At 35.8% G+C, this 13,124-nt stretch overlaps 1 protein-coding gene across 2 annotated transcripts; it reads left to right on the plus strand.

Moving 5' to 3' along the window:
- The first annotated feature begins 5,895 nt into the window (after positions 1 to 5,895).
- LOC113330046 (putative receptor-like protein kinase At4g00960) lies at positions 5,896 to 9,445 on the plus strand. 2 transcript variants are annotated; one of them, XM_026576908.1, is made up of 7 exons: positions 5,896 to 6,760; positions 7,084 to 7,230; positions 7,735 to 7,859; positions 7,942 to 8,152; positions 8,284 to 8,521; positions 8,609 to 8,759; positions 8,853 to 9,445. In XM_026576908.1, exons 1-7 carry the CDS (start codon positions 6,283 to 6,285, stop codon positions 9,204 to 9,206), a joined length of 1,704 nt encoding a protein of 567 aa, XP_026432693.1. In that variant the 5' UTR covers positions 5,896 to 6,282; the 3' UTR covers positions 9,207 to 9,445. The 2 variants fall into 2 exon arrangements, with proteins under 2 accessions (XP_026432693.1, XP_026432694.1); XM_026576909.1 differs by having other exon boundaries at positions 7,942 to 8,038.
- Positions 9,446 to 13,124: the final 3,679 nt, after the last annotated feature.

The following is a 13,124-nucleotide window of genomic DNA, read 5'->3' on the forward strand; positions in this document are numbered from 1 at the left end:
AAAACATGTCAGGAAAACCATTTAGAAAAAACCTGAACTTGAAGTGGGATTGGTCATCGCCATGAAATACCTCCTCTGTCAAAGTTGCGTCAGGAAAATCTTTTAGGACAAAACCTGAGCTTAGAACGAGGGTGGCCGTCGCCACAGAATATTTTCTTTGACAAAGTTGCATTAGGAAAACCACTTGGGACAAGCCCGCACCAGGAAAACCACTTGGGACAAAACCTGAGTGCCCAAAGTTCATAATAATGCTGACGTCGATGCTAATGTTGCCTCGTTAAAAACCTCGTCTGGAAAACCACGTGGGAAAAATCAGACCAGAGGAAAAGAGTACAACGGACGTAGCCTGATAATGGTGCTGAACACGCATATGCTGCCTCGTTAAAACCTTGACAAGGAAAAACCCAACGGGACAAAACCTTGGCAAAGGAAAAAGAGTACAACGCGTTTTAATCCAGCCAAAGATTCTACGAGTTTACTCCTCCTGAAGCATGACTTTTTTTTGTGCAAACATTATATAAACTTCAGAAAACCGATTTACCACTTGTAGTTTATGGAGGATTGACTGCAGGTCTTGCGCCGGGTGCACAATCGTCATTGTACACCTCGTATTTAAATCCTTAGTCCATTGCACACCAATTTCAGTTTTCCGCTTTAAATTTAGGCATAACCATGAAAGGCCTTTTGTAAACTCATAAATACCGTAGAATCAATTTCAGCCTCTAAAAGTTTAACCTGCAAAAGAAAAGTTGGAAAAACAAGATAATGCATGCATTATATCCATGTATGGTACTTCTGGATCATAAATTTAACATACGTATCAGATAGGTCGACACTTCCCAGTAATGGTGCTAATTTAGAAGCACGATAAGTATTACGATTATTAAAACTAGATACACTGGTATATACATACAAGTTTTATTATGCCATCATGTCCTCGAACTTCAGGTCGAGAAAATATTTCGATCTCAGCGAGATCTACCAAATCTAGTTCAAGCGTGGGTTTTAGCGCTACTAAGGGTTCTTTCAGAAGCCAAAAATGATATCATCATTTCATCCGGATTTTAACCTTATACCAAGAACATAAAATACACAAGGATTGTTCATAAATTTCTCCTCTTCAAGATTGTGATTATGACTAAATTTCAAACCTGACGTAATTCACAAAGTCAGGTGGCTGCCTGGCCTAGGAAAAGTCGAATCCTTCAAAGTCTCAAATATAATCACAAAGCAAGATGCAATTAGAGTCCTTCAAAGACTACCACGCTAAGGTGCATCAATATTAGGAGAATACTTTTAGTTTTACAGAACCAATCCTGAGGTTCAGCAGGAAACTCTAAAATCGCACCTTGAGCGATTATATTACTCTCTCTGCGCTTCATCAAAAACACAAACCTGTATTATTCAGGCCTAATGATTTTACGGTGTGAGTCGGATTCGAATATTGTGCTTTTTCGAGAGATTCCATTTTCTACCTTAGTTTGAGGTAACATGTCATATGCCTACCAATAATAATGCCGATGTTCCTCTGCATAGGGGTGCACAACCATTATTGTAAACAGTAATCGATAATCATATACGATCTAACACATTCTCTAGTGCATGCACATTCATGAAAATTTCATAGACTGGTACAAGCGCCACTTCAGGGGCATTATCATCTCCTCATCTTCAATAAGGAGTTTCAAATTTAGAGAATGTGGTTCATATTTTGATAGTCTCCATGAGCACTATCTATAGTCTCTGTTCAATAGCACTACATATTAGAAAGGTGATTGGACTCTCTTTTAAGAGGCACATATGAGGCAGTTATTCAGGCCTCAAGCGTGTTTTAACACACGACTTCGTCACTGCGAGATGCATGATTTAACCTGCTGAGACAACTTCCCGTGTCTGCATCCTCAAGCAAGTGACCAACAATATTTTCCCAGAGCTACTGCAGTTATTTGTTTTAATCATGAGTAATCTCCAACACCTCAATTATATTCAATACCTTGGTGTGAGAAAACAAATTGAGATAGTTTCACGCCAATCTCTAGTGGCAACTAAATTTTGTTTGATCAGGATAAACACTTAGTCAGATAACATATTCAATTGTCGACATTGTTTACTGCAACCTTTAGGTGGTTCCTGTCATCTCCATGACTTGAAGGGAAAACCCTTAAATTTTGTCGACATAATACATGCCATCTTTAGGTGGCAGTCTTTCCCCCCTTGGTTAAGGAGGGAAAAACCCTTTTTAAGTTATCATAATTTGCACCATCCTTTTATGGTGACGTTTCTCCCCCTGACTAAAGTGAGAGAACCTTAAAGGTTATCAATCTTGGTCACACCAACTTCTGGTGGCGGGTTGTCATGCCAACTTCTGGTGGCATCTTAGTCTTCCGAGCAATTCGTGCTGATAACGTTTTATATGTTCATGGAATCACATCAGTAACTCAATTACTGATGCTAGCTTCTACGGGTATAAGGGCTACTCTTATCATGTATTGTTTGGTTAGAATAAAAGAAGAAGAAAGAACGGATAATAGTGGGAGAAGGGAACTGGGTTCCGTATTTCATTTATCTTCTTAATCTCATCTGTACAATTAACCCGTCGTTGGGTATTTATAGGAAACTAATAAGCGATTAGTCATCACTTATATTAGCTAGTACATGATACGTAAATGCTTTAGTGTCTTTTCATGTCACTTAGAGTGGGATCCACGTAAAATGGCCGGCATCCACATTCACACGTGGTTTTTTTTGGGTCGCTTGACCGTGGATTGATTGGTGAAGGTTCAAATATTGTAACCACATATTAACGAGAAAACCATCCGTCATTTTAAGCACCAACACCGTCTTCTTTTGCTTGAACAAAAACACAGTTACACCCAAACTCGCAATCTTTCTTAGGCAAGACGAAATATACTAAATCACCGGAAAGTTAATCAATCTAATGGATTTCTAATTTGTTGATCATTTGTTTAGAGGATTTTTTGATGGCTGACATATTAAATCACCGGAAAGTTAATCAATTTAATGGGATTTCTAATTTGTCGATCAACTATTTAGAGGATGGGAAAATAATCGTTTGGTCTTTTTTTAGGTGGTCCTAAGTCTGTTTAGTCCTTTCATAAATTACATTTTCCATTTGGTCCATAATTATTTAAAAATATTAAATGGACCAAAGTGCCTTTCCGTGTTAATTTCAATTTAATATTTCAACTTTTTTAGGTGGTCAATAATTATTTAAAAACCTAGATAAATCAGAGTTCATTTCTGGAATAAAATCCTGTATAAACCAGAGTTCATTTATGGAATGAATTCCTGATAAAAACCTATATAAACCAGAGTTCATTTCTGGAATGAACTCCTGCATAAACCAGAGTTCATTTCTGGAATGAAGTCTACATCTCCACCTAATTGATGGACTTCATTTTCTGGAATGAAGTATACATCTCCACCTAATTGACGGACTTTATTTTCTGGAATGAAGTCTACGTCTCCACCTAATTGCTGGACTTCATTTTCTGGAATGAAGTCTATGTCTCCACCTAAAAATAACAGAGTTTATTCCAGAAATGAACTCCATAGAAAAATCTAAAAAACAGAGTTCATTCCAGAAAATGAACTCCATATAAAAACCTAAAAAAACAGAGTTCATTTCATAAATGAACTCCATATAAAAACCTAAAAAAACAGAGTTCATTTTTTGGAATGAAGTCTACATCTCAACCTAATTGTTAGACTTCATTTTCTGGAATGAAGTCTACATCTCCCACCTAATTGTTGGACTTCATTTTATGGAATGAAGTCTACATTTCCACCTAATTGCTGGACTTCATTTTCTGGAATGAAGTCTATGTCTCGATCTAAAAAAAAAACAGAGTTCATTCCAGAAATGAACTCCATATAAAAACCTAAAAAAGCAGAATTTATTCCAGAAAATGAACTCCATATAAAAACCTAAAAAAACGCATAAATCTTCATCTTCTTCATCATCTTCATCGACTTCAACAGCAACAACAACATCAAATCTTCATTAACAACAACAACAAATTGTCTTCATCATTTTCGTTTCAATCTTAATCTTCTTTGACAACAACAACAACATCGTAAACAAACAACAATATCTTCGTCATCTTCTTCAACTTCAACAAGAACAGAAAGAAAAACATCGTTATATAAACCATCATCTCATCAAAAAAGAGAAAGAAAAACAAGAAGAGAAAGTAGATCTGAAACATCAAAAAACATCATCTCCATCATTTTTTTTCAACAACAACACCATTGTCTTCATCGAAAACATCATCTCCATCGTCTTTTTTCAACAACAACAATAGATTAAATCACCATCGTCATCATCGAAGAAAAAAAAAACAGTAGCAGAAAAGAAATAGAAAAAAGAAATGGGGAGAAAAAAACTAGATCTAAAAACAGGAAGAGAGATAATGTAAATTTGAGAAATAAGATATTTTTTTCTAGGATTTTTTTCTATATATGTGGTCCCAAAAGGATATTTCTGTCACACCATAATGAGAATTACATCATCCATGACGTCATCGTAGGACCAAACTATAATTTTTAAGACCAAACTATAATATATTTTTTCAAAAAAGACCAAACAGACAGTTGACTCAGTCAACTGGACCAAACTAGTTCTGGTATATTATTTCTAGAACCTATTAGTATTTCCTACTTAGAGGATTATTTGATGGCTGATATTTAGGGAAAGGAAAGTTCTTAGGATTTGAAAACTATTTATATTCGGTTGGGCTTCTGGTGGTTAATTCCAACTCTTGATGGTCACGTCGAATGGTTGCTTTACGGTGGAAATGGCAAAATGAAGAGATTGACGGTAAACCTCTTATAGGTATGGTGGTCGGAAGGTGGGAGAGTTCTTTGAAAAGGAAAGATAAAAATTAACGAAATTAAGTTAGACAATGAAAGTTTAAGAGACAGAATGGCATTGGTGTGAATAAATTTTCAAACAATTTAACTATTGACCGGTCAATTCACGGTCAAGTAACTCAAATCCATCAACCGACAAACATAGGAGCCAAACACTAAAATGTACCAAAAATTTACGGCCTAAACACTAATTTGCTCTCTTAATTAAGATAATACCTACATTGATCCCATATAATTCATTAAGATAATACCTACATTGATCACATATAAATAAGAGAACCTGTAGGTAATACCTACTGCATTGATTAATCACATATAAGAGAACGTGTAAGACGCCGTACGCAGTGGGATCCGAGGAGTACTACACTTACCGACACTTGCTCCCTCAAAAAGATCCCGATACGGATCGGATGGCTCATGCATTATTAGTTGGTGAAAGTGGGTCCTATGTTATGTTAGTGGTGAGATTTTAGTGGGATCCCGTTATTGGCTAATACTCGGTAAACCTAGCATCTTTGGTGGGATCCCGTTATTGGCCTTTTCATCTTACCATAAATTTTCAATGACTTTCGTTTCGCAGTTGCGAAAGCTTTTCCATTAGTTTCGGACCCATTGGAAGTTGCAATATGAAAATGTCTGCTTACTCTGATAGACTCATACGCTGACTTAGTAGTCTGTTACTTTAAAATGGCCAATCTACTGAGAGACCTATAGCGCGTTTTGTACAAATCTGATTCTGACTTCTATTTTTCTAGAAGTAGAAGTCAGAAGTAGAAATAAGATTCAAAACTATTTTGCTTCACAAAAAGTTGACTTTTCTAATTCTAAAAATCGTTCTAAAATATTATTACCAAACTGATTTTTGATTTTTTAGTTTCCAGAAATTGAAAACCCACTTGTGAATGTGTATCCAAACGCGCTTCTGGTCATACACGGCTATAATTTTCGAACTTATAAATAAACATGATTTCTCTATATTTGAGTGCAAAACCAGCCAATGCGCACCCTTCATGACTTCTTGATGCTTAGGAAAACACTTGAGTTGATCATGCGACACAAAAACATGGGTTGTTTTAATCTTAGATTTGTCTTCTTCATCATCATGTTTTGTCTTTCTAACTCACTGATTACCATACAATGCACAACTGCAAAACCAAATTACGTTTATCATGTTTGTTTAGGAGATAATAATACTCCAAACAGTACATTTCAATCTAATCTCAAAATTCTTCTTCCTTCACTTTCATCAGCCAACCCTTCAATCATCAAGAATAGATTCTATAACACCACAGTTGGTCGAAGCCTGGATATCGTTTACGGGTCTTTCAGTGTAGAGGTGATATTTCATTGAAAGATTGTCAAGATTGTGTTGAAGTCGGTACTAAAGAGATGAATGAAAATTATACATGTCCACATGTTAAACAAACAATTATTTGGTATGATGAATGTAGGATAAGTTATTCAAATGAAAATTACTTCGGGTTGCTGCATGAGCTACCAAGATTTTATTTTAGGAGTCATGGTATTGCTACTAATCCGGCCAAGTTTAGTCCAGCATTAGGTAATTTACTGTATGGTATAGCAGGAGAAATTGTGAGTAAAGCGGATTCTACTAATTTTGCTACCGGAGATGCCATGCTTAATGATTTTCAAAGGGTATATGGATTAGTGCAGTGTACTTCCGACATACGTTCAAATAGTTGTTATCAATGTCTTTTAGCAGTCATAGCTGAAATACCATATTATGAGGGACAAGGTGCAAGATTAATTACACCTACTTGTAACTGGAGATATGAATCATATCCTTTCTTCAAATCTAAGATTAATCCTTCACCACCATCGTCGACAAAAACAACTGCACCAAATAGTAAGTAGTGTTCCTATCTTAGTTAAGTGATTATATATTCTTCATCTGGTAAGTACTGAAACAAAAACGCAAAACGAATTTGGATTTTTTTTTTTCTATTCATTTTTCGTGACAATAAATCTCAAAGAGCTTTTATTTTATTTATTTTGTTTTTGAAGAATTTTATAAAAATCAAAAAAAAAAAATATTGCCAAGATAGCACCATGAAGATATGAGCATAGATATTAGAGGAGAGCTATCAGTTTATGTTTGTGCTAGTTAGGATTGTTGTTCTCATATCAATTTACTCGTACTAATTTTGCTCAATCCCTAATTGAAAACAGATCCTAATCGAGCTGCAAACCGCAAAAACTCGTCCAAACTTGTTATTATTAGTATAGCCGTCCCGTCGGCTATCACGGTACTTTCTGCCACTGCCTTGTGGTTTTTCTGGTTCTGGACAAAGAAGACAAAGTTAAGGAAATTCGACTGTGAGTAGTTATCCATCAAACTTCACGCTTATATATATATATTATTTTCTCCGTTTCAAAAAGATAAATTTGGTTTATTTTTTGGGCATCTCAAAAAAAAAAAAAAAAAAAATAGACTTGCTTGTTTTGATGGAGAGTTAAATTTTATAAATTTACTCCTTTTTCCGTGTTATGGATTATTTTTTTTTAATCGATGAAAAAATATTTCATTGAACAGAAGAAGGTACAAAAGGTTTTAACCACCCAAAAAAAGGTTACATCTCTATCTCTTAATAAATGTGGAGAACATTTCTCTCTCCTCTTTGTCTCTTTAAAATATCAACGAGACCACTTCTATCACGAAGGATACACTTGGAAAAAAGATGAAAAGGTGGCTTCAGTGCAAAACCAAACAAGCGTGTCTTTCTAAAACGGAGAGAGTAGTTCATATAGTAAGTCCGTTAGTTTTCCCAAGTTTGATATTCTTACTGTTTGGTTTAAACTTAATGTCATTTTTCCATGAAGATGTCAATGATGAGATTAGAAGTACAGAACCCTTGCGATTCAACTTCAGTACTATAAGTGCTGCAACAGATATTTTCTCTGAAACCAATAAACTTGGACAAGGTGGACTTGGATCTGTTTATAAGGTACTAAAATTGTATAAAAACCATGTAACTTTATACTTAAAATATGAATCCTTATTTGGTGTTTCTTTTCTGATGTCCCCAGGGTACACTTCCCGACAGGCGAGAAATAGCGGTGAAGAGGCTATCGAAATCTTCTGGTCAAGGTGATCAAGAGTTCAAGAATGAAGTCACATTAGTAGGTAAACTTCAACACAGAAATCTTGTGAAGCTTGTTGGTTTTAGTCTGGCTGGTGAAGAAAAACTACTGATTTATGAATTCATGCCAAATCGAAGCCTTGACCAGTTCTTATTCGGTTTGCATCTTGTTCTGTCTCTGTTTATTCTTATTTTGTTAGCTAGCATAGTTGGATATATAGATACTTATCTTAGATTTAGATGGTGGTCTGTTCTAAAAGTTTATGCTTTGGGTCGGATAACTGTGTAGATTCGATTAAATGCACATATCTGGATTGGGAAAGACGATACAAGATAATCGGAGGGGTAGCAAGAGGACTCGTCTATCTCCATGAGGAATCTCGTCTTAAAATCATCCATCGGGATCTCAAAGCTAGCAATATATTGTTAGATAAGGATTTGAATCCTAGAATTGCAGATTTCGGTATGGCTAGGCTTTTTGTGCTTGACCAGACTCAAGCTAGTACAAACAGAATTGTCGGAACTCAGTGAGTTGAACGTCGTAGTAAGTGCTAGTTCATAACTGTAAATATCAAACAAAATTAGGAGATACTTCTTTGGTTTTCGTTTTGCAGTGGTTACATGGCTCCAGAATATATATTGCATGGAAAATTCTCTGCCAAATCAGACGTTTTTAGTTTTGGTGTCTTAGTCTTGGAGATTTTAAGTGGACAGAGGAACAGCTCTTTTCATGGACCAGAAATTGCTCGGAACCTTCTGAGCTATGTGAGTACGAATAATATGTTTTCTGGCACCTATTTTCTCTAATATTTTTTTATTATACAATGAATAGCTTAAAGAGATGAGAAACCGATGCAGGCATGGAAACTTTGGATAAATGGATCTGCAGCAGAATTATTAGATCCAACTTTGGAGGACACATGTTCAAGAAGTGAGGCGACAAAATGCATCCATGTTGCGTTATTATGTGTTCAAGAAAATGTTGCAGATAGACCCACAATGCCGATGGTTGTCCAAATGCTAAACGGTTCTCTGATCAGTCACGAATCACCATCACCACCTGGATTTTTTGCTGGTAGTACTACGAGACATATAGAGCCTCGGTCGAACTTAAACCTAGGCTATATTAAAGAACAAGGAAATGCAAACGGGCCAATTTCAGTAACATGTAACGTGAATGAAGCTTCAACTACTGAATTATACCCTCGATGACATTCCACTACTTCAATAATTATCATCGTTCATTCAAGAATTCGAGATTCGATTCTGATTAAAAATAGCATTTTGCAGAAAGTTATTGTTTTTAGTTTCTAATGAATCTGTCAGCTATGTTAAACTGCTGACTAGAAAATTGTCGCCTTAATTAGAATATGAATCATGGCCAAAGTCTAGTGGAACTGTGTGAATATCAGTGTTCGTAACAAAAAATATTTCCAGACACAGAACACAAATGATGATGATCTGAACTAGTGTTTTACACAAAAAAAAAACATAAATAGAAAATCACGAATTAACGTGGTTCGATAAGCTTTGTCCACATCCATTGACAAATACTCGTAGGGAGAGAGATATTTTTCTGATCATTTTTAGGGTTTGCTGGTGTATTTTCTTCTATGAGGGTGTGTCCTTTTAGGGTTGAGACTCCCCTCTATTTATACATTTGAATACATGGGTTAGATCATAATTTCGAGATAAACTTCCTCTGCAAGTAACTTGGCTAGGAAGATATCTAGAATGTTCCAGAGATTTCTTTGCAGCTTGGTCAGCAAGTTATCTAAAAACTTCCAGAATCTTCTTTCAGGGTTTTTACACTGGATCGTTGGAAACGGATCAAATCGACATGAAATTGCGGGTTTGACCAACGACCTTCACTTTGACCGGCAAGGTTGACCTTCGCTAGTGATGCGACTATCGATCTTTGACTGGAAGACCACCTTTATTGGAGACTTGGTTAAAGACTAGATGACATCATAACTGGCAACATGGGTGGAGGCTGGCTGGCAGCCGGCTAAGTACTTGCCTGGAAACTAGTTGGCAGCGTGACTGACAACCTGGCTGGAAATTGGTTGGGAGCACGACTTGGCTGCTACTGTTGACCGACAGTTGACTTTGACTAGTGACCATGTTGGTTGACCCGTCGTTAACTTTGACCATCGACTGGTCGTTCACTTTATGTAACACAGGTTGCGTTGGTTGGATGGTTGACATGTTTGGATGACGACTAAATGGTGATCCAGATTATATTCTGGCCCATTATGTTGCAATTTTATCATGTTACGAACAATCCGCCTATATCATTTACGTTCTGGAAGCAACTACACCATGCTAGCAGTACATATTCATCAAACTTTAAATGCTTTCTATTTTGTTTCTCTTCACCCATGGAAGAACACACAAAGCTTCACAGACACTATTCGGTCAACCACCTAGTACTTTTTATGGAATTTTTAGAGATCACATACCTTACGCTGGAAGTGTTTCAACTTCATAACCGAGTACCAGAAATTCTGTTTGGTCTTTTCTTTCCAACTGTACAAACTCTGAATGACTATCTTCATCCGATCGACTAGGCACATTACCTTCATGAACTGATAGGCACCGACCCGTAGGCCAACCGAGCATTGTTAGTCCAGCACTATCTATCAGTGACAACGAAGGACCCACCCAATTCAGTTGTCTCCCAAAATTTGATTTTGATACCGAGTGACTGTAGGTGAGCAGTATCAATCATACAACTGAATTAGCTAGGAGTCTAGGACAGCTTTATGTGGTTCATGGTTATCTACGTAACTACTCATTCATCCAACTGATGTTCACGTACTCTTTTCTACATAAAATTAAATGCAATTTTTTATTTAGGCTTTAAATTCAAAGGATCATTTTCTTAATTCGGGACCTCCATGATTTGTCCCCTAGCCAAACTGTTGCAACTTAGTACGTTGCACTAATCTAACTAGCTAGTCTGCCAATAACATGTTTGTTTTCTACTTTATATAGGTAGAGGGTTCTTACCTCCATCTTTATATAAAAACCATTATATAATGCCTCTTAAATTTATGTTTGAAACATGGATAAAGTTCCTGTTAGTAAACTGTGTCCTGCTTGATGAAATATTACTACTACATTTCCAGACTTGATTTCTTTATCCTCTTTTTTTTCTTTATTTTTCTCTTTTTGGCAGTTCTCGAGTTTATCCATGGTTTGTCACTTAATCTTGCGAGTCACCATATTTATTTACAATAATTCTATACGTACCGCTAAAAAAATTATATTAAAACAACATCCTGTGTGGAAGCTACGTGGAGGATAAAAAGCAAAAGCATGTCTGTCGTTTTGCAGTAAGACACAAAAAACTGTTTGTTCAATTACAGTCATCCATTTAATTATAATAATAAGGAATTATTCTGATCCATCGGATCTAGATGTAAGTTCTCTTTTATTTTTCCTCTTCTTGTTTCTCTCTCACAATTAGAATTCTCCTGACCAGAGAAAGCCATGAAGATATTTTTTTCATGCATTAACTCATTGACATCAACTAATTTTTCCATTTTTGCAGACGTCAAAAATAGAAGTTTCAAGAATTGTCTCTTTTATGCCGTAATATTATTTGTCCACGGCACAACCTAGTGGTAGTAAAAGTGTGCATGTATGATGATTTAAATTTAGTTGATTATAACTGCAGTTTGGTCTTTAAAGCATGGTAATAGCAAGAAAAAAAGTGAGTAATTGTTAACTCTAAAGAGTAATGGTTAACTTGAAACGTATAATGTTCAACCACCATCACCAAAAATTCCCCATTGTAAGAACATAATCATGTGGAAATCCAAAACTCCCAAAAAATATGCAGTAGTAAAAAATATAAATTCCCAACGGAAGTAAACTTTAACACATAAAATTCACCTAAAATTCCATTATGAGAAAACCCTTTTCTTAAATTATCCTGCAATGATGGTCCAGATTTAAAGTTAGGTGATACAAAAATTAGCTCCATGAGATGGTCCATGTAATTGAAATCCTCCGTATGTTGGTCCGTAGCACCCATAATCCCATCGATGAGGTGCTCCATGTGCGTTAACAACATTCCAGTAAGGTGAAATGTGAGGTACACCCACCATGCAATTTGCTAAAGGTCCATCTCCATAATTTTGTGATACTCCAAGCTGCATACTCCGAAGGAAAGATTTAAAATAAAATTTGCTCTGTCATAAAGTCTACTTCATAGTCCAAAATAAAAGAAAATCCCCATCGATCAGCTTGTAATTAGAATTCATATATGCTCACCAAAAGTTGATGATATTCACCAGTAACGTTGACAGTTCTGGCTTGAACTGTACCAAACATGCTTTGCTGCGTCGCGATTTCTTGCGTAATCTATAACACAAAAATGCGATCAGTAACAAATACCCAAAACTAGTTATACAAATGTATCAAGAGTAGTCAGTAGGTTACCTCAATGTTTTCTTTTCCTTTCTTTGCCTTTTTTTTTGTATTCTTTAGGCTTCAAATCTTCGATCTTTCTTTAGTTGGTCTGCCTTTTCTAGGACCTACTGGAGGATCTTCGATAACTTCAATTGCTTCATTGACTATAGAACTAATCACTTTCGTGGAGGCAGCTGATCTTTTTTCAGTTATTGCTTCCAACTGTTCAGATATCCATTTCCTAATGTCATTGCACTTGTCGTCATTTATGAAGGATACATCTGCAAGCTCTGCAAAATAGTCGCACAAGTCCTTGTAACGCATTTGATCGGGAGTTAGTTGCCAACTACTAGAACTTAATGGAACCTTCGTATGTGCTAATTTGGAGTCTATTCTCTAACGCCTTAGAATGTAATATTCTGGAATTGATGTTACATTGTTATGAAGTAACACGAAAATTACATAAGTGCAATCGGTAAGACACGACAACACAATTCCAAACACAGTAATAGAAAGATGGTGGCCGACAACGCACACATTCCATTTTTTGGATTTTGAAATCAGCAAGCTCGTTACTTAACTTAATATAAATATTTTAAATAATATAATATATTTTAAATAATTATTACATAATCAAACGACTAAAACATAATTGATTTAATACTTGTAATAGGAATTACGTCCCTTGATTTGATTTCATTTGTGGGATCC

The sequence above is a fragment of the Papaver somniferum genome, unplaced genomic scaffold (genome assembly GCF_003573695.1).
Source record: "Papaver somniferum cultivar HN1 unplaced genomic scaffold, ASM357369v1 unplaced-scaffold_117, whole genome shotgun sequence".
Taxonomy (NCBI): Eukaryota; Viridiplantae; Streptophyta; class Magnoliopsida; order Ranunculales; family Papaveraceae; genus Papaver; species Papaver somniferum.